The sequence below is a fragment of the Littorina saxatilis genome, linkage group LG9 (assembly GCF_037325665.1).
Source record: "Littorina saxatilis isolate snail1 linkage group LG9, US_GU_Lsax_2.0, whole genome shotgun sequence".
Taxonomy (NCBI): Eukaryota; Metazoa; Mollusca; class Gastropoda; order Littorinimorpha; family Littorinidae; genus Littorina; species Littorina saxatilis.
The window spans coordinates 57,060,366-57,083,406 of record NC_090253.1 but is presented as its reverse complement, the minus strand read 5'-3'; the positions used below and the strand labels follow the sequence as shown (position 1 = coordinate 57,083,406).

Below are 23,041 nucleotides of genomic sequence, written 5' to 3'. Positions count from 1 at the left end.
CAAGTATTGATTTATAACCTATTTTTAAATCCAGGACGTGAAAGTATGGTGCAGTTTTGGTGATTGCGTTGGAACGGGAAAACCCGACAACAGTCATGAATCGTCTATTTTAACCTTCCCCCGCCCGGGTTATCGACAACACACGGAAGACATCGTGGGTCCGTGCTGACCCATGCTTCTCAAAGAAGAAAAAAATAAGTATACCCTTCCGTAGACCCATGCTTTTCAAAGAAGCAAAAACGTGCATCCCCTTCCGTAGACGCCGTGGTTACATTTCCGCGAGAAGTAATTAAAATAAATTATTAATTTAATTATTACCGTGCTGACTAAAGCTTCTCAAAAAAGAAAAAAACGTGAATCCCCTTCTGTGGACGTCGTGGGGCCATGTGGACCTACATTGTTATGTATTAATTTCGCTCCACGCTACTTGTTTATTAACTCCAAAATTAAACAGATCATAGAAAATGATGTTCAGAGCCAATACCTGAAGGTGTGTGACTTCTCTCCCTAGTTCCTTCAGTTTGAGAAACATGGGTCAGCACGGCCCCACGATGTTTTCCGTGTGTAGTCTAAATTTGACCTTTGTTTTTTTAATTACTTCTCGTTGAAATGTTATGATCTTTTAGGACATTCGAGTTTTTTATGTGTCTGAGGTATTCTTAAAAGCTCCTTAAAAATTTCCAACTGGTTTAAGAGATATTTGCAATTAAACACCCTTCTGGGTCCACACGGACCCACGACGACCGGCGAAGGTTAAAAAATGTGATCATCTGAATGTATCAAAGATACTCTTATGACAAAGCGCATTAATATGGCTATAACAAATTCATGACCAAAAAAACCTACAAACGTCTACGACTGTTTTAAATTAGTCATTATGATCTTTGTAGTCTAGGTTTTTCAAGATCTGAAACAATTCCCGATTAAATTAGATAACACACACTCTCTACATTATCCCTCATCCTTTTCCCCGTCCACCCGTGCTATGTACAATGGTATGATCACTAAACGGAAAGAGTGCTTGTCAGTGGCCACAGTGTGTGTGTGTGTGTGTGTGCAGTGTGTGTGTGTGTGTTTGTGTGTGTTTGTGTGTGTGTGTGTGTGTGTGTGTGTGTGTGTGTGTGTGTGTGTGTGTGTGTATTCGTGTGTGTATGCGTGTGAGAGAGAGTTTGTGCAAGCGCACCCGCATATTTATGTGTATGTGTGTGTGTGTGTGTGTGTGTGTGTGTGTGTGTGGCTGGCTGTCTGGCTGGCTGTCTATCGGATCTCCGTGGCTGGTTTACATTTGTTATTATGTGACTATTGCTTTGGCTGTCAACTGACCCAGTGATTAAACTTGATACGCATTTCGGAGGTTCTGCACTGACTTCAACACTTCATGTGCAAATCGGGTCACATTGTTCCCAAAGGTTCGTCCGCACTGTACCGGAAAGATAAACTTTGACACACATCACGTGATCACAGCATATTTTACGTCACACTCTTCAGTGCAATGGCTGCCGCTGTGCGAAGTTAGAACCAGTGTGGACAGTTTGTCACATTCGTGTCTTTTAGAGTGAATCATTCATCCCTGTTATCGCTTCTGGATCACTACCATAGATTTATCAACTCCAGTTGTTGACTAGTCGTTTCTATAACTGCGCTCTGAGGCTGAAACAAGTTGCGAGGTATGTCACTATTCATTTAACGTTCACTGACGGAATTTCCGGGTTTACCCTAGCCCTACTTTCGGTTCGCAAGTCTCTCTCTCTCTCTCAGTCTCTCTCTCTCTCCCTCTCCACCCCCTCTCTCTCTCGTTGTGTTGGTGTTGGTGTTGGTGTTGGTGTTGGTGTTGGTGTTGTGTTGTGTTGTGTTGTGTTGTGTTGTGTGTTTACCCTAGCCCTACTTTCGGTTCGCAAGTCTCTCTCTCTCTCTATCTCTCTCATTCTCTTTCTCTCTCTCTCAGTCTCTCTCTCTCTCTCCACCTCCTCTCTCTCTCTCTCTCTCTCTCTCTCTCTCTCTCTCTCTCTCTCTCTCTCATTGTCATTAGTGTGTGTGTGGGTGTGTGTGTGTGTGTGAGTGTGTGTGTGTACGTGTGTGTGTGTGTGAGTGCGCAATGTCTGTGTATATGTTTGATTCAGAATAGTCATGCACTGGGCGAGGGCTGCGGGTTAAAAAAAAACGTGCACAAGTTGTATGCTTATGCCGCAACCGTGGTAAATAAAGTGTAGTACTCTTTTCACAAGAACATGGCCGGTTTGTCGATCGTGCAGTGCAATATTCACCATTCTCTTTACGCATCCCCCCCCACAACGACCTGACCCCAATTTTAGCGAATACAATATGCAGCGTAATCTCGATATGGGTCACAGGGACCCGCGAGAATGTGAACTTTGTTCAGTTCAGTGCTTCGCCGTTCTAAATTTAGCATTAGAAAGACTTTCTCTCTGTGCGAAGGGAGCGTGACGTGTTTCTCGTTCAACAGTTGTTTATTTCTTGTTCGTTTTACACAGCCATCGTCACTTTCTGCTGTTTACCAACAGCGCAAAGGTAACGACAGGTTAGCTAGGAATGATTCACAACAAACCAACATGAATGTAGAAGACAGTGCATTACTTGTACATTACTTGACCTTGTATCAAAACACTGATCGATCATAGTATTCTACTCCTCTTTATCCGTACTGTACTAATAAGTATAGTAATACTACAGTAAGAATAAAGGGGCGATCGACCAGCGCTTTGATACAAGCTCCTGTGACGCACAAATACGACTGGTACACTGAACGCAAAAAATAACGTACCTATTTTCACATTTGAACTCGAATGAACTTTTTAAAGCGTTCATGCCTCAAGGATCATTCTAGCAATTTTTAGGAGACATTCTGCATCTGATAAATCGCGTTCTGACGTCAGTATGTTAATACAATGGAAAATAAACATGAGAAAACGGGGATAGCTGATTCACTTTGTGTAACCAGTTTTGAACGAAGTGTGGCCAACTGCAGTCTCCATCCACTGCAAGCTGCAGACCTGTTTACCCCTAAAACATTGCATGTGTATTTTCTGGGAGCAAAATGAGGCAAATGTGTAGTTTTGTAATTGAATGTGTAGAATTTCTCGTCGACCTATCACAACAACAAGAAGAATGATTGCTACTTTTTACCACATGTATTGATTGACTGATGGAAAAATGGGAATTGCAGACAGTGCAATGAGCATGATGTTTTCCTTTCCGCGAAGACAAGGCATGGGTACCGGGTAGTCCTGATGATATTTTGGCAGAAAGACTTGGTTCGGCGTATTGCTCGTCTTTTTCTTTTTGGTCGGTGGCCTTTCGGAGTCATTTTCTTCACAGTTCTCATCTTCACTTTCGTGTGCTCTGCGTTCAGCCATTGTGTCGAAATGCCCGCATGGTTTGGCAGTAACGCTTTCAGTTGTGCCCGGCATTTGCTTGGAGAAGCCTATTCGGCATTAACAAGCTACAACGCAACGCCCGTGGGCGCTTTACGCGCTGCACGCAGCAAACGCTGCTGGCCGAAAACATGGATTGGAAAATGGATCGGTCAAGGGAGATGAAGAAAATTACGGATTGTGATATGCGTAGCCGAAACAATACCGTTTGCGTGCAGGGACGGGGCGGTGTGAGAGCACAACGGAACAGGTGTAAAGACGAAAAAGAAAAAAAAAGAAAAAACAATTTTTTTTTTTATTTTTTAATTTTTTTAAAAATACCGTTTGCGTAGAAAACGACAGACTTGCGTAGTTGCGTAGTATATTATTCAAATTCGTAGTTTACTACGCTCAATGTGTAGTGTAAACAGGTCTGCTTAGCTGTACGGAGGAAAGGAAGACCTGGAGAAGACGGCAACCTTCGTCTCGCTGTCCGGGCTGACAATATAACTAGTGTGATCGACAAGAAGAAGAACGAAGTGTGACATAGTTCTACTAGCTAAAGTCCCAGACAGGGTCAACACTGGTTTTGATTTGAACACTACTGTTTACCATGTGTGCTTCTTTTGCTAGTGGAATCATGTAGTATATCTCACTGTGTTCACAACTGGCAACACTTTAGAGTGTAGCAATAAGCAGAATAGTCAACCACCATCAGCCTTTAAGAAATGCGCCCCACTTCAACCCCCACCCCCCACCGCACAACCCCCAAGAAAAAACAATGAAGGTACGTAATAAGGGGGTGGGGCGGAGTAAGGATACCAGTTCGGGGGTTTTAGGGCATATTTTACAGTGCTGTTGGTGCCTACTTGCCGAGTGGCTATCTGGGGTCATATTCTAAATGAAATATAGAAAGTTATATATCAAATGAAAGGAAAATGAATAAGCTTTTCATATTTGCAAAGAGAATTGTGCTATCGTTAAAGGTAAAAATTTTATGGGGGTGACAACATGATTTTTGTTGAAATTTGTACGCCCATTTTTTGGAACACGTGACAAACACAAAGAAGAAATTTTTTTTGTGTTCAGTTTATTTTAGATATGCTGCTAACTAGTCTGTTTGGGCATTCATTTTACATAACATAGCAAAGTTTTATAGAGTTTTGCTGATAAACAAAAAAGTTATTGTCACCTGAATACCCCCACCCAAATTTCAAAGTTGGACGTTTCATGCCTAAGGCCCCCCCCAAAAAAATATTCTGTTTACGGTATCCTGACTGACCCTATTTTTTCGCGCGACCCTAGACTTTTGTATGGCATTTGGTAAAAAAAAAAATTAAAAAAAACAAAAAATTTGAAAAAAAAATTTGAAAAAAAAAATTTGAAAAAAAAAAATTTGAAAAAAACAATTTGAAAAAAAAAATTTGAAAAAAAAAGGGGGGCTTTGTTTTTTGGCAAAATAACTTAAAAATATGTTTTGGGGAAATAAAAAAAATTTGAAAAAAAAGTCCCGACCTACCGACCCTATTTTTTTGGCCTATGTTACCGTTAACAGACTTTTTTTTGTGCCTAATAATACATTTCTATAACTAACTTATAACAAAACCCCAGCTTGTTTCAGTCATAAAGTGTGTCTTAAATATGAGTTTATCCACTGTCCGACCCATCCAATGTAAAACAAAAAAAAAAAAAAAAATTATAATTAGATAATTGGTCAGTGGAAAACTACAGGGGGGGCATCGTAAGCTTGCTTACGATGGGCAAGGGAGCGAACTGGTAAGAGTTAAGTCAACATATTACTCCATGCCGTATCATGCCTGTGTGTCACAACTCGTATGAGGCATATCTCGGAGCATCATGAACTGTCACTGCCCAGTTTACAGGGCGTGTAGGGTAGCAACCAGGGATCAAGTTTGATTCCGTACACTACAAGCGAGCGCAATGTCCGAATTAGGAGAGTAAATTGATTCCATCCATTAAATACTGCCCCCCCCCCCCTCCTTTATTTAAAGACCCTGCTTCTCAGCTTTATTGTTCAAAACGTCTCTAATTTCACCGTACCTAATTTTCAAACTCCCTCTTTTTAAAGACCTGATTCTCTCAGATCTTTGTTGGCGATCTTCAAAATAGGACCTCTGTTGCAATTTTAGGTAACATATAAAGCGGTCCACTGAACCATGGCGACAGCTGCCCCGCCGGTGCCAGAACCCGATGACATGGACTGCAGCGTGTGTCACGAGCAGTACGTGCAGCCCAAGCTGCTGCCCTGCGGACACCTGCTGTGTCACCACTGTCTGCTGTCCTGGCTGCAGTCTCAAGACCAGGCGCTATGTCCGCTGTGCCGCTGCGCCATCGTGGACCCCGAGGAGCGAGGCCAGAAGAGCTGGCAGGACGTCGCGGACGGTTTCCCCACAGACCTGGCCATGGCGGACCTGGTGGGGGCTCACCGTCTGCTCAAACAGTCGCACAGCTGCTGCATGTGTGAGGAGGCCGCTGCATCGTGTCTGTGTCTGACGTGCGGGGACCTGTTCTGCGAGTCGTGCCGGAAGCTGCACCTGAAGCAGAAAGTGGCCAGGAACCACACGGTGGAGGACCTGACCTCCCTGACGGCGGACAAAGTGGCGGGAAGCCAGCATGCAGCCTGCGCCGTCCACGCGGACAAGACCACGGAGCTGTTCTGCCCGACACACGGTGAGAGCATCTGCCAACTGTGCGCCACGTCCCGCCACCGCAGCTGCCCGGAGGTCAAGGACATGCAGGAGAAGGTCAAGGACGCGCGTGCCGTGCTGGCGGAGCTGGCGGTCACGCTGACCGAAGGGGAGGCCAGGCTGGACAAAGCCATCCAACAGCTGGACACCCACATGGCGGAGACGGAGAAGCAGACCAAGAAGGCCGTTGCCGAGATCGAAGCCGTGTGTGCGCGCCTGGAGAAGTCGGTCCAGGACTGTCGTCATCGCCTCAACGACCTGGCCCACAGCGCGTGCTCTGACGTCAAGGAGGCGGTGACGGAGACCAAGACGTGTATGCTACAACGACGCGGGAAGCTGACGTTACACAAACACGTGGTACAGCGCGTGCAGGAAGCCAAGAATTGCGACACTGTCAGCACAATGACGCCCGTGATGCAGACACGTGTTGGAAACCTCGACTGCAGCGCCACCTTACCCTCAGGCGCCAAGGTCGTATCCAAGGTGACCGTCGTGATTGACGCAGAGGCCGTGACCCGCATTGAGAAAGAGCTGTCAGTACTAGGTCAGACCAAAGTCATGTCTGCTGATTTGGATTTTGGACCTGTAAGTATTTTTTTCCTCGTTCTGATTATCTTAATGATCGAGCAATAATTTCTGTGGGGAAATATCTAATGTCAAGTCCTGAAATGAAACCGGTATCTCCAGGGGCCCTGTTTACTTTATGCATTTACATGTACGTATTTTTGGACACAGAAATCAGGTTTGTGATTTGAAAGGTTGTTGGCCTACGCTGGATTTTGTAACTATGCCAAAACATTTAACGCTAAATTGTTGAATAGGAACTGATAAATTTGCATTGCCGATTTAGGAAAAGTAATTACCAATTGCCAAACAAATTTGTTTCACTCCTGAAATAAGACGGTTTAGGTTTCTTATTTGATAAAACTGCATAGGAAGATGTCGAGTTACTCTTTCTTGCAGATGTGGGAATGTCGGGTGGAAGGACAAGGATATATAGCACAGGCAGAGGAGCATACAATTAAGACACCGAAGACAGAGGTTGCTTTAACTTATCTTTTATTGAAGGAATTGTAACTAAAAATAACCACTCAGTTAGCTTATCTAAATCATAAATATTCCAAAACAGTTTAGCTAAATTTGGTTGCAACTAGAAACAATGCTATAAGTTATAAAATAGAAACAATAAACAGAACTCTAATACAAGAAATAGCAATGCTTACATATAACCAGAAATACCAATTACGAATTATTCTAGTAGCCAAAAAAAAGGAACTATTGAGTTCTGGTATCTACCAGTACCAGAATCAGAACCAATATGTGTATCTAACTGACCCAGAGATAGCAATTATTAATTCTTTTATCTACCAGAAACAATACATATCATGTAAGACCAGAATTTCTGGGGTAAACCAGAAATAGAAACTATGAATTCTGGTGCAAACCAGAATTATAACTATAAGTTCTGGTATCAACCAGAAACAGTATAATATATATATATGTGTATATCTGGTGTAAACCAGAAATATTTAAAAAGTAATTATTCTGGTAGTAACTATAATTTCTGGTGTGAACCAGAAATATTTAAAAAGTAATTATTCTGGTAGTAACCAGAAAGCAGTGTAAAGAAGAAGGCACTAAAAAGAAAAGAAAATACAATTATAAACAACATGCCTTCTAAGTCACACATGACGTAATACAAATCATAAACCAATGAATGTATCATTTGTCAAAATAATCATGACAAATATAGACAAGTAACAATTTAGCCAAAATCCTGCAGACACAGCATTCTCTGAAAGAGAATCCACAGTGAGTTAAAGGCCAACATCCACAGGAATTTTTCTCCTGGAGCGACCTAAACTTGAACCCGAGGCAGTTCGCCAAAAAGAACCGCCGATCACGAGAAAAGCATGCGTATCGCATGCGAGACGATTTGCAAGCCAGCCAGCGCAGCAGCGGGTGGGGATTTGGTCTCGGCAAAGAAACTACAATGCAGTTTTTGGTCTCGGTGAGGCTGAAAGAGAGACAGAGAGCACGAGAGAGAGCGACAGGGACACAGTGATTCAAGGCGCACAACTCTAGTAAAGTTGTCGTAGCACGTCCACCTATGGCCAAAGTGATCCGGGTTCGATTCCCGGCATGTGTGGTCTATGTTTTTTGTGTTTTTTTTTTAATTCTTGTTTACTATTGTTTATTATGAACGTTTTAATGGGTTTTTTTACTCTAATAATTTTTTTAATTGTGTAAAATAAATAAAAATATTTTTTTTTTTAAATCCACGTGCACAAGACAAAAACTTTCATACTGAGGGAGCGAGCCAGTCTAAAGAGTACTCGGGTCCAGCGCCAGCGTTTTTTTATAATTTCGCTTCACGCGACTTGTTATTTATGTATCCAAAACATCATAGAACGTGGTACAATGCATGAAAACAACGCCGACAGTAAACAAGATGTTATCTGGGCAGTACATTGGGTTGAACTAAAAGAATTCTGCTGAGAATGTACAAAAGAAAACAAGTCGCGTAAGGCGAAATTACAACATTTAGTCAAGCTGTCGAACTAACAGAATGAAACTGAACTCACTGCATTTTTACAGCAAGAGCGTATACTCGTAGCATCGTCAGTCAACCGCTCGATGCACAGGCAGTGAAATTGACAAGAAGAGCGGGGTAGTAGTTGCGCTGAGAAGGATAGCACGCTTTTCTTTATCTCTATTCTTTTTAACTTTCTGAGTGTGTTTTTAATCCAAACATATCACATCTATATGTTTTTGGAATCAGGAACCCACAAGGAATAAGATGAAATTGTTTTTAAATCGATTTCGGAAATTTTATTTTAATAAATTTTTTTTATATTTTTTTAATTTTCAGAGCTTGTTTTTAATCCAAATATAACATATTTTTATGTTTTTGGAATCAGAAAAGGATGTAAAATAAGATAAACGTAAATTTGGATCGTTTTAAAAACATTTTGTTTTTGTTACAATTTTCAGATTTTTAATGACCAAAGTCATTAATTAATTTTTAAGCCACCAAGCTGAAATGCAATACCGAAGTCCGGCCTTCGTCGAAGATTGCTGGGCCAAAATTTCAATCAATTTGATTGAAAAATGAGGGTATGACAGTGCCGCCTCAACTTTTACAAAAAGCCGGATATGACGTCATCAAAGGTATTTATCGAAAAAAAGAAAAAAACGTCAGGGGATATCTTTCCCAGGAACTCTCATGTCAAATTTCATAAAGATCGGTCCAGTAGTTTGGTCTGAATCGCTCTACACACACACACAGACAGACAGACACACACACACACACACACACACACACACACACACACACATACACCACGACCCTCGTCTCGATTCCCCCCTCTACGTTAAAACATTTAGTCAAAACTTGACTAAATGTAAAAACAAGTCGCGTAAGGCGAAAATACAACATTTAGTCAAGTAGCTGTCGAACTCACAGAATGAAACGGAACGCAATGCAATTTTTCAGCAAGACCGTATACACGCCGGAACCTCAGCTGTACCCGCGGATACGTTCGTATGTGAAGGCTGAGCTTCGAGTATTTGTGGATTTCCTGTACAAAGTACCAAAATTCTGACTTCTGCAGCTTGTTTAATAAGCTTGGATTTCCGTAATAAATGTGTAAAGTCAGAATGTTGGCACTTTTTACAGGAAATGCACAAATACTCGAAGCTCAGCCTTCACATTCGAACGAAAGGAAAAAATTAAATCGATGGTAGGGTGCTATAATACCTTAGGTTGAAGTACAAACAATAGTTTTGTAATGATATGTCATTTTAGAGAAAGCAGAGACGATTTTGTGCAGACACTCACCACTCGTGTTGACAATTTCTGTCTGCGGTGAACAGCCTGCAGAGCCTGCGGTTATCCGCGGGTACAGCCGAGGTTCCGGCGTGAGGTATACTCGTAGCATCGTCAGTCCACCGCTCATGGCAAAGGCAGTGAAATTGACAAGAGGAGCGGGGTAGTACTTGCGCTGGGAAGGATAGCACGCTTTTCTGTACCTCTCTTCGTTTTAACTTTCTGAGCGTGTTTTTAATCCAAACATATCATATCTATATGTTTTTGGAATCCGGAACCGATAGGGAATAAGATGAAAGTGTTTTTAAATTGATTTCGACAATTTAATTTTTATAATAATTTTTATATTTTTAATTTTCAGAGCTTGTTTTTAATCCAAATATAACATATTCATATGTTTTTGGAATCAGAAAATGATGGAGAATAAGATGAACGTAAATTTGAATCGTTTAATAAAAAAAATATTTTTTTTACTTGACCAAAATTTCAACCAATTTGGTTGAAAAATGAGAGCGTGACAGTGCCGCCTCAACTTTCACGAAAAGCCGGATGGTGTGTAGAGCGATTGAGACCAAACTACTGGACCGATCTTTATGAAATTTTTCATGAGATTTCCTGGGATTGATATCCCCGAAATGTCTTTGATGACGTCATATCCGGCTTTTCGTGAAAGTTGAGGCGGCACTATCACGTTCTCATTTTTCAACCAAATTGGTTGAAATTTTGGTCAAGTAATCTTCGACGAAGCCCGGACTTCGGTATTGCATTTCTGCTTGGTGGCTTAAAAATTAAGTAATGACTTTGGTCATTAAAAATCTGAAAATTGTATAAAAAAAAAGTTTTTATAAAACGATTCAAATTTACGTTCATCTTATTCTCCATCATTTTCTGATTCCAAAAACATATAAATATGTTATATTTGGACTAAAAACAAGCTCTGAAAATTAAAAATATAAAAATTATTATCAAAATTAAATTGTCGAAATCAATTTAAAAACACTTTCATCTTATTCCTTGTCGGTTCCTGATTCGTGAAAGCGAAATTACAACATTTAGTCAATCTGTCGAACCCACAGAATAAAACTGCACGCACTGCAGTGTTTTCAGTCACGAGAATAAAACAGCTTCGTCAATCCACGCGGCAAGGAAGTCGCTCAATTTTTGCGTGCAACACGAAGTAAACAGACATCCAAGAATAGCGACGGGTTCAAGTTTAGGTCGCTCCAGGAGAAAAATTCCCGCGGATGTTGGCCTTTAAACAACTCCACAACAGCTAATGTCAAGGGAAGTAACCAACATCTTCCCTTAGGCCTAAGCCTTGCATAGGAAAATGCTTTACATAAATTAACCAACTGCATGAACCGCAACTGCAAAATAATTTAAGTTATTGAGACATCCCAGTGCACTAAGGGATTTATAGAGCAAATCGAGAAAATTCATTATTGAACGAAGCGCATAGCGCTGAGTTCAATAATTATTTTCGAGATTTGCTCTATAAATCCCTTAGTGCACTGGGATTGTTTCAATAACGATATTGTCAGTACCGCCATAGAAAAAAGAAGATTCCAAACGCACATTTTGCAATGCGCATTTGAATAGGCATAACTGTGTGGTCAGGTCGTGCACAGTAAAGATCTACTTTTGTGTGGGGTGTCTCAAGTGTGTCGTGCTTTCGTCACACGCATTTTAATTTCTGTTGGTAAATTCCAGTGTAGCGTTAATCTGAACAGTGATGATCTTTCAGTGAGACCTCATTTGAACTCGGAGAAAGGCTCTTCATTATTTGCGATTCGAAACCTCCAGTCGAGCTTCGACGGATTGACTATGCGGAGTGACTCCCCTTGAATTGACTCAAAGCGGGACTCGACGGTTCGCACATTTTCAAAACAAATGTGGCATTTTTCTCGTGTTCTATCTTCACTCATCGGGGAGTCTGATACTAAATATGAACGGTAAGAATGCTCTGAACCCTACACGTATTATATCCCCATCGTTTTTTTGTTCACATTTGCCCAACATGTTAATTTGCTGAGCGGGGTTAATGTCGTCTGCTAGGCTACCTGCCAACCTGGGCAATGGAACGACTGCAGTCTGCACAGAGTCTGTACGCATAAGGCAGGCTGCTAATAAATCTTATGGTAAGAACGTTCTGAACCTTACACGTTTTCGATTACAATTGTTCTTGCTTTGAAATAATAATTCTGAAACCATTCATTTACTGAACTGATGTAGTCGTATTTCTGTGTTGTCTGCTACAGAATCGATCGAGTCAGTCTTCCAAACTGGTCTTGCTGGTACGTTATCGGAATAACACTTGTGTTTTCTGTTAGCCGCTGGGAATTGTATACTAACTCATCATTTGGTAATGTGGATGATAAGCTACATGCCACTAACACGGCATATGAGAAGAATCTATGCAATTCGGCGAAAATTAGATGAAACACAGCGGCTTCTATTTTTTTAGATCACTGGCACTGGCACAGGCACATGCAATCTGTCAGAAAAAAACCCCACTTCTGCTTTAATTGAGAAGCAGGGAATTTATGGTCATTTGGTATTGTGGAGAATATAAGCTACATGTCATTAATTAATTCTGAGGATGAGAGCACAGTCTTGCTTAGGCAAAGGGCGCAAGAATACGCTCTGTGGAAAAGTTAGCGCACTCCAAGAGTGCGCTAACAGTTTTAGCGCATCGCCATTAGCCAATCAACTGGTTCACATCAGTCATGTGACACCAGTACTTACTGACAATTGTTATTATTAAGCGTGTTCATCGCCATGAAGACAAATCTTCATCGAGTTGAATAATAACGACAAGAATAAGAAAGATAATTCAGACATGGGGTAAGCGCAAGCTCTCATGCTTCAAAATGAAGCGTTAGACAACAGTCTATTACTTTACAGGAAAGCGCGACTAAATCATATCGCTTTAGATTAAAAGTCTGCTATGCTTCTATGCAACTGCACAAAATGTTCAGTTTTTATCAGTCGCTAAGTTCTTCTGTCGGCAAACACATTTTAAGTGCAAGCGCGACTGCACACAATGTTCAGTTTTATCAGTCGCAAAGTTCTTCTGCAGGCAAGTGCCTTTAAAGTGCAACATGAGAATTAACAGTCAAAAGTGTGCATCCTGTAGACAATATCTTCCTATTGTCTGAGATCTTAACTCAGAAGATCTCTATCATTCTCATGCCTGAATTCATCAAAGGAATGATAATCAAAACTCATAAGATTATGTACAGGTAAAAGGGTATTAATACAAATGAAGACTAGCAAAATATCAGAGTATGAAAATGCATGTGAGACTGTGCCAAAAGGTGACGTTTTCATGTCAGTATGTCCCAAATGACATCACCAGTACATTTTTCATTCTATCTAATCTGTTTTCGTTCTATTTTTTCTAATAACATGCGTTAACAATTGATTGCCAACTGGAATGGAAGAGCACAAAAAGTGTAACTTGATATGTAGTTTCTCTAGAGGGAAAAACATCTTCCACTTTCATGTCAGTGTGTCCCATGCAACATACATTTGCCAAACAGCTATGTGCAAGTAGATTATTTGTTAGTGGTATAGAAAATACTGATCAACAATTAAAGTCAGTTTTCACATTCATTTTCTACCTATTTCTTATTTGTTTATTCTGTTGGCAATGGTGAAATGTCAGCAATCGTGTGTCATTCGGGACAGTAGACATGACACCTGACCTTTTGGCACAGTCTCATGTGGCAAACAGAGTGGAACCAGTAGAGTGACACAGGACAGAATACATAACATGACTGGCTCACACAAAGCCAGACAAAAGACAGGGAAGGTAAGCCATGTAATGTGTATCAGGGGCGGACCTAGGGGAATGGGGGCGCTCTGACATCATTACACGGGGGACGCCGGTCAAAATGGCGGACACTACAATCTTACATCAGCCAATTAACCGTCAACGACATACGGCTTGAAATGCAGCAACATGATCAAACACATGAAAAGTAACGCATCACTAAACGTCATAAAGCATGTCATGTTGTTGTACACTTCGCCTACAAAGTTACAGTTACAGTACTGGAAGCAAAGAGCGATCCTCAGCGAAGCGAAAACTGAGAACTTCTTTGTTCCTCAACAAACTGGCTACTAAGCGGAATTCCGTCCAGCAAAGTATTCAAATCCCTTCTCATCGAAAACCGAAATCTGAGAAAGGTTCGACTTACCTTACCGGACTTCATCGTTATAAAACTGTCCTTGTAAAAAGGGGATCTAACATAGGTAACAGGCTTTTCTCATCGAGTTCATTACCCAAAATATATGTGTCAACCATATTTCCCGTTCATCAATTGTAGGGGTTTCTGCGCCTAAATCGTAAATAGGTAGCTTTACGGGCCAATGGCACTGGGGGCTTAACTTTGGGCTTTTAACCGACTACTACTCAGACTCTACTGATCTCCAGAAATAATATGTGATGAAAATGGGAACAAGATCGCAACGATACACATGGGTCTTCTCGACATAAAATATTGCGAGACAGGCTTTTTCTCAGCGAAAACGAAACGTATGAGAACGAGTCTGCCTTACTTGATTCTTACGAGTCTTTAATTTACAAGACTCTAAAACAACTTTAGAATAACTGGTCATCAAATATTAGAAGTTATTAACGCTCAATTTCAGCGCCAAATCATGAAAGTAATTAGAAACTGATCTAGAATACACATCTCTCCGCTAGATCAAAATGGCGTCATCAACTCTGACGCGAGACCGGTCGGACATCGCCCGGGACCAAATCAGCGTCAAAATGTACATAATTATATGCAAACATCATAGCATCAAATGAAACATAAGAATAGAGCATAGGGAAAGAATACAGCATAAGGAATGAATACAGCATAAGGAATGAATAAAGCATTTAGTTACTTACAGATTCTCCTCAGTGAGCACACTTGGAACCTAAACACAAAACTGCTGCTGACGCTAGTCGCGAAACACAAGGGCACGAATTCACAAGTCGCGATAAATTTGGGCAGAGGTTCGACACTTTCACGACAACAACATATGAGCAGCACACAGCTCACTCGATGATCGGTCTCACTAAACGCGTCTGCTGATCTAGCCTAATTCTCTCCCTTTTAAAGGCTGGTCAACTCCGATTCCCAATAGCCAATAGGAAAGATACCCGGTGTCAGACAACGGGGGGCGTTCTACTTAAGATTGCCTGCCCAATGAAAGGGATCGTTACCGAGGCATGAAGCCGTGTCGGTCGGGTGTCAAGCACCGGAAATATTACAAGTAGTTACACTAGCTGAAGGGGGAAGAAGGGGCCTGTCTGCCGTGTACACCGGATAAAACTCATTAGATTACAACCAGTTACAAAGAAGGGGGGGGGGTAAGAGACTAAAACCTCCAAGCTACCTGGCATCTTCAATGATTGTACCCTGTCAAAAGAAATGACACCCACTTGACAAACCGCCGTCCAACGATACCCAGACAGTCTGGCGACACATTACATAACGACCACCTAAATCTGAGATAAGAGATTAGAAATGCATCCGGTCGGGGTCTACCCTACGATAGTAAACACACAATAAAGTACAATGCACAAAGACAACCAGGTATTATTTAGTCACTCCTTAGGCACTGATGGTTAGAGGTTACGCTGCTGCTTCTCATCATTTCAAGTTAGGGATTTCTTAGCACAAAGGGCATTATTTAAATGTAAACCCAATGTGACTAGCACACACACACAGGGAATAGCTATAGACAGGGGAGGCAACTGGGTCGGGCAGGAGATAATCACACACAAAGAGACGGGGCAGGCCACTTGGCTACACATACACAAAATCATTTTGGATAAAAATAACCATGAGGGTAAAGGGACACTTCAGTGGAACTGTAGTGAAACATTCTCTCTTAAAACAAAGCAAAAAGTAGTGAGATCGTACAACAAAGCCTAGCGGGCGACTGTTTGCAGCCTTGTTTACACATCCTCTTGACAGTTGTTCAAATCTTCATGCACGTGGCACAGGGAGAGAAAGCAGACAATGCCGAGATGACGTATGATGGTACATGGTGGCTCGGCAACAAGAACCGTTGGTTTTAATTTCGAAAATCCTACTTATCAGGCCGATTAAATGAACGTTTACAATGTAAAGATATCTGTGTCACTGATTGTAAACAAAATGCATTTTTCATGTCTAGACAGACCGGACTAATGTACGTGTAAGTAGAAATAAACTGCCTCTTTGCAGGTGACAGCATTTTGTTTCCATGACAACCACGGTAAGAACATCGTGCTGAGCAACAACAAGCAGACAGCAGAGAGAAGAGGGACTGACTTGGATGGTGGTATCGTTGTCGCCTCTCAGCCTATGATGACGAACATGTTGTACGAGGTTAGTCATTGAGCTCAGTGTTCACTGTGACGCTATCAGTGTGTTTACAACTGTAATCCCTTCAAGACTTTCGTGAACAAGAGTTGTGTTTTTAGCATTGCTTTTTAACCGCAAATGTCATTCAGTTAAAGATCCTGTCCTCACAGACTGTGCAACACTTATGAAGAATTTTGCTTCTTACTTCAAATAGCAATTCAGAGAATACTGAGAATTCTAAAGAACAGATTATTGGTTTTTTTTTATACTGTATGAATGGTTTTATATGGATTGTGTGTGTGGGTGGGGGGGGGGGGGGCAGACGCCCATTAACCACCTTGGGTGCAAGTGATTAACGGTCTAGTTTCCAAGACTATGGTACAGGCCGAGAAGCTCAAGTGCCTACCCGACCACCCCATGAAGCACAGACTGAGCAACCTCACCAAGAACCGGCTTAAACGGAGCAGTTTTGTACACGAGAGCAAGAGACTTTCTCGACAGTACAGGGAAGTCCTTCCACAGAACACTCTACCTCTGACTCAAGAAGAAGAGGAAACCCCCAAGGCAACAGAGAAACCAGGCATCCAGATCTGCACCAGTGTTCCACATGTTACCTCAGGAGAAGATCAGATTGACACAGCTCGACAGGCACTCACCTTAGCCCTGATCGACGAACAGTACCCAAAAGAGGCGTGGATCCATGTATACACCGATGGATCAGCAACTAACGCCGTGCTCAATGGAGGTGCAGGCATTCTCATCCAGTTCCCTGGGGGACATACAGCTACATCCAGCGTTGCCACTGGCAAACACTGCACAAACTATAAAGCAGAAGCAGAAGCTCTCGTGCAGGCCGCCTCCTTCGTTCAGGACTCCGCAGACCCTTGCTACCAAGTTGTCTTCCTCTCGGACGCCCTTTCAGTCCTTCAGGCCCTAGAGAACGACAAACTCCCACAGCTGGCCAAAGCATTACAGATGGTCAGACAAACCAGAAGAGTTGTCCTCCAGTGGATACCAGCACACTGTGGGATACCAGGAAATGAAAGGGCAGATGAGCTGGCAAAAGAAGGAGCCGTGGAAGACCAACCTGAAAACAGTGTCAGCTTTAGTGAGCAGAAGACAATCATCAAGGCATTGATGAGGCCAAGGACAAACAGAGATGACTACCACACAATGTCCAGAGAGCAGCAAGTCAACCTCATCAGGCTGCGTACTGGCCACAACAGGCTCAATGCTCACATGAACCGAAAGTTCAAGCTGGCGCCATCACCAACCTGTGCCTGCGGTCAAGAGGACCAAACAGCGGAACACATCTTACAGCGATGTCCCTTACTAGATGAGGAACGAAAAGAAGTGTGGCCGTCACCAACTCCCTTGCAGACCAAACTATACGGCAGTCGACAGGAGTTGGAGAAAACGACAACATTTATCACCAGTGCTGGACTGATTGTGTAACCTCTGCGAACGCCAAGAAGAAGAAGAAGAACGGTCTAGTTTGAGTGATTGTACATTTTAACTAAGTACAACGACAAAATAAAAGAATAGATGGACATTAATGCTGCTAAGATCAACTTTCTGACACACATCTGCACTGTGCACAGTATTTGTGATATTACGATCACATAACGTTCTGCAAGACAAAGTGACCAACTGTCGCGTGCATGCATGCTTGCATGTTTAGTTTTCACTTACAAACTTTAGCCACACTTCACAACACACAAAAAACACCGATGTAAAATAATGAAAATATGTAATAGTCCCAAGTAGGGTGTAAGATGGGGGTGACAATGAATGGGGTAATGGATTGGTTAACACGAATACATGAAGATGAACATGATGAGCATGAAAAATTAAACGTCAGCCAAATAATGTCAACAACTAACATACACGAGACGATCAGGGCAGTCAATATAAAGAACGTACGTCTTAAAGGTCCTCCTCATACCTTAAAATGATCTCTATCATTGAGAAAGTACTTAGCTACTATTTTGATGAATTCAGGGGGGGGGGGGGGGATGCGCCCTCGGGTCGACATCTGCGTCTCTTTCGCGGGAGTGAGAGATTCAGACAGGTTGGGTGCCGTCACGCCGTGTAACTGCTAGAGCAGGCTGCAGCGACGGCGACGATCCGAAGTTGCTGCTCAACAGCAGCGTGGTTGTGCCACGGCGACGATCCGAAGTTGCTGCTCAACAGCAGCGTGGTTGTGACTCCTCAATGCCGAGAAGTTAATGTTAGCACGTCCGGTCCGTTCAGTCCTTTACAGAAGTCACTGGAAGCCACTGGAAGCCACTGGAAGCCTAGAAGGCCAAAGTCAGTAATCACACCAAAAAATCTAAGACACGTGACTTCCTCCTCCAATAGAAATCATCTTAGGGATGAGGAGGAAGCACAATGACACTAACCTTGGTTCCCTTCTACAATAATCAACCAAATGATTAAACGCAATAATTCACAACTATTACTTTCCACTACAACACCATTTACCATGCTAATGAACTTTAAACAAGATGATGAACTATTTCCAACAACACAAAGACAAGACAAAACAGTACAACCGGTAACTAATGTAGGTTCCCTGTCCCCTGCCACCGGCCGCTAATTCACCTTCAGCAAAACTGACAAAAGTCTATCCACATTTAGAACAAGAAATATGGCTTACCTCACACAGGCCAATGAATAGCATCGCGTACACACTTTATGTACACAACTGACTTTTACAAAGTCCACCAGTAGAAGTACGTTTAAACTACTGTAAAAATAATACTCGAACACAAACGACAATTCGTAACGCGAACTTCGAAGCTGTCCGACAACATCTTGTCTCGGCCGAGACAGAATAAAAAACGCTGGCGCTGGACCCGAGTACTCTTCAGACTGGCTCGCTCCCCCAGTATGAAAGTTTTTGTCTTGTGCACGTGGATTTTAAAAAAAAAATATTCATTTATTTTACACAATTAAAAAAACTATTAGAGTAAAATTAAACATTAAAACGTTCATAATAAACAATAGTAAACAAGAATTAAAAAAAAATAAAAAAAATAGACCGCCCATGCCGAGAATCGAACCCGGGTCACTTGGATTTAAAAAAAATAAAATTAAAAACAATTATTTATTTATTTTACACAATTAAAAAAAACTATTAGAGTAAAATTAAACATTAAAACGTTCATAATAAACAATAGTAAACAAGAATTAAAAAAAAATAGAACGCCCATGCCGGGAATCGAACCCGGATCATTTTGGCCATAGACTCTCGTGCTCTCTGTCTCTCTTTCACCGAGACCAAACCCTGCATTGTAATTTCTTTGCCGAGACCATTTCCCCGTTGTCCGGCTTGCAAATCATGCTTTTCTCGTCACTGCGTGACGTGTTCGCCGCTCAAGTCTCCCCTTCAGTTCAGGCTGTTCGCAAAGCGACCAGCCTCCCACCGCAAAAACTCCCCCCGTTAAGAGTCGTTTTGGTGAAATATTTCGCATTTAGGTCCCAGGTAACATTATGAAGTTTTAATACGATCAATCGGACCTATTATCAAGTTAGTGTATCAACTTTTGAAAGAACTGCGCCCAGCAGTTTCCCAGCAATAAGCTGTTAAGTCGAGACAGACAGACAGACAGACAGATACACACACAATTAAAGTCTGCTGGACCCTAGTACTGCGTACTCGGGGATAAAATCTGCTTATGAATTTTAGCTGTCAGCTACAAGGAAACACGTGAACTCCACAAATAGCGCGCAGCCTACCGTAAACGTCTCGCGTAATGCGTGCAATGCGTGGAATAACTGAGCTAAGCTCAACAACAGGTCTTCCAAACATTGACACAGGTACCTGACACAAGCGCCCAACCAAGGAACCTTAATTATACACAACTGTCCGCGACACCAACAACAACCTTTTACAAGAACGACTCTGTCATACGCTGTGCCGTGATGAAGTACAGAACCAGAGACAGTTGCCAGTCGATTTGTTTCTTTCTTGTTTTGCCAAGCATGAGGGCATCCTTCCATTTGAACACAAATAAACAATCAACAGCGTTACCTCGCTATGTGCTTCAAGGCATTTATTTTCTACATTAATTTAGCATGTTGACACTCATGTCAGTTACGAACATAATTTAACAAAAACATTTCCCTAATATGTGTGAGCGTACATGTGTGTGTGTGTGTGTGTGTGTGTGTGTCTGTGTGTCTGTGTGTGTGTGTGTGTGTGTGTGTGTCTCTCTACGAGTGTACCTGTGTATGGGTGTGTGCATGTGTGCCTGTGGTTCTCTGTGTTGGTTTGTCTATGCGTACGCCGCATGTGCCCGTATATGCTGATTGTATGCAATATGTCTAGGTCATCTTGGACAAAAGAGACGCTTATGATGGTGGTTACATGTGGACGGGAGCAACAACCACTCCTCCTGACCCTCTGACACTGCCATCTTGCGCTAATAAATGGTCATATGCCGTGGTCATCAATAACAATTCTGTGGACGTGAATGGCAGACAGAGGGTAAGTCTGACAAGACCGTGATCAAAGGATGGGGACAGTGACAAGTGTGTATTTACGGATTCGGGTGTGTGTGTGTGTGTGTGTGTGTGTGTGTGTGTCTGCGTGCGTGCGTGCGTGCGTGCGTGCGTGCGTGCGTGCCTGCGTGCGTGCGTGCCTGTGTGAGTGCGTGCGTAGGTATCTGTATGTGATGGTGGTTTTTGAAGCTGATAAGAAAAGGTCCTGATCAGTTTTGTAAAATCTTTGATTAAAAGTTTGCTACTATAGTACCCTTAATTTTTTTTTTTAAATCCGACTGGGTAAAATGGCCGTCACTATCAACTCCCGGACAAGCCATTGTCGGACAGTTAGTCCACTGTTTAATGTGTGGTTCTGGAAATCAAAATAGGTTCATAAATGTTCACGTGCGAGGAAGTTACAATCTTCACATCAATGCGTGTGTTCAAACCTCAATGAGGAATCTATGTCAACTCGTCAAGGTAAAACGACTGTCGATAAGTTATTCACTGAGTCTGTCCGACCTGTCTTGGGGTTGACGCTTTCGCTGTAAAACTGAAAATGCTTTCAAAAACTCAAAATGTTTGAAGTCAGTCCATTTTCTCTATTGACTGGATTTTGTCAGCTATATGATCGTGCATTCTTCTAGTTGCCGGACATTATGACTCAGCTATATGATCGTGCATTCTTCTAGTTGCCGGACATTATGACTCAGCTATATGATCGTGCATTCTTCTAGTTGCCGGACATTATGACTCAGCTATATGATCGTGCATTCTTCTAGTTGCCGGACATTATAACTCAGCTGAAGGCTCACAGACATCCTGTGTGTGGCGTCTCTCGGGCTCAAGTCGTCCCTAAAGAGTTGCCTGGTTCAAAAGCAGAAAAAGAAATAGAGACTTTCTCAACGTGCAAATGGACTGGAGAGCAAAACCACATTCTGCACGACTGCCTTCGGTTTTACCAGGAAGAAGTCCCGAAAGAGGAACATATTTATAACTTAATCAAGAAAAAAGTTCACATACAACTCTTATATCGAAAACAGATAGTTACATTGGTGTGTGTCTTTTCAGCTGAACACCAACGTTGGACAGAAGCTGAAAGACTTACCCGAGAAAAGCCGGGTGGGAGTGATGCTTGACAAGAAGCGATCTCTTCATCTCTACATCAACGGTGACGACCAGGGTGAAGCCGCCCCTAGCCTGCCCGACCCCTGCTTTGCATTCTTTGACGTGTTGGGTCCTTACAGACAGGTGAGTTTGTCCAATGAATAATTAGATATACTCTTTTCATTCAGCACTTCATCATTATAACAGTGCCCCTTGTCGTTGCATAGTAATTGATTGGATGGGTGTTTTTTTTAACAAAGAGGAAACGTAAGATTCTGAAGAAAAGTCATCGGAAAGCTTAAAATATGTGTCATCAATGCTGACAAATGTCTAAGCACCATGTGTATCATCCCCGACCTTCTGACTAATTGTTTGACAGTGTGATAATCAACCATCCTCCTTCCATGTAGCCTGTCGATCGTTCTGATAGTGGCAGTGACACTTCAGGTATATTTATGGCATCATTGTGACTTCTACACCGAACTTGAAACGTGATATTCTGAGGAAAGGTCTCTGGAAGACCTACAATCCCTTTCATAAATGAATGCTCACAAATGTGTGAGCACCGTGTTTATCATCCCGGACTTTCTGAATGATTGTTTTTCTGCAACAAGACACTAGCTGTTCACACAGTGCAATCCTACGCTGACTGAGTTTTAAAACATTATTACCATGCACACACAGTCCTGTTGAAAACATTATTACCATGCACACACAGTCCTGTTGAAAACATTATTACCATGCACACACAGTCCTGTTGAAAACAACACTTTGTAAAACTGAGATTATGAACTCGAAGTAAGTGTGAACATTGCTTGATATTTCTCCTTAATTGTTCTCATAAAACTTGCACCTCAGTTTTACGTCATGATCTTTTCATTGCCTTTGTTTCAGGTCACTGCTTTACCTGTTCGACGCATACCGTGAAGTCACCAGACCAAACAAAGAGACTGTTTCCATGGCAATGACTTTTTCTGGCGTTTACCATTCAGTTCATTGTTGTTGATGTGATTCTTGTTTTTGTTGTTGTTGCTTGTGTTTTGTGTGTTCAACAGAATGTTATACTTGAATAAAAACAAAGCTCCTGGTCTTCTATTGATGACTGATTCTGGAAAGGCATTTGATAGGGCTTTCTGGACCGTTAATATTAAAGATAAGATTTGTTCTGCTCAAACAGTTTGCCAATAT

At 42.0% G+C, this 23,041-nt stretch overlaps 1 protein-coding gene across 1 annotated transcript; it reads left to right on the top strand.

Annotated features, from left to right (window-relative positions):
- The first annotated feature begins 1,493 nt into the window (after positions 1 to 1,493).
- Positions 1,494 to 21,528, top strand: LOC138976978 (E3 ubiquitin-protein ligase TRIM56-like). Its single transcript, XM_070349871.1, has 5 exons — positions 1,494 to 1,667; positions 5,522 to 6,664; positions 16,139 to 16,282; positions 20,592 to 20,750; positions 21,484 to 21,528. Exons 2-5 carry the CDS (start codon positions 5,549 to 5,551, stop codon positions 21,526 to 21,528), a joined length of 1,464 nt encoding a protein of 487 aa, XP_070205972.1. The 5' UTR covers positions 1,494 to 1,667; positions 5,522 to 5,548.
- Positions 21,529 to 23,041: the final 1,513 nt, after the last annotated feature.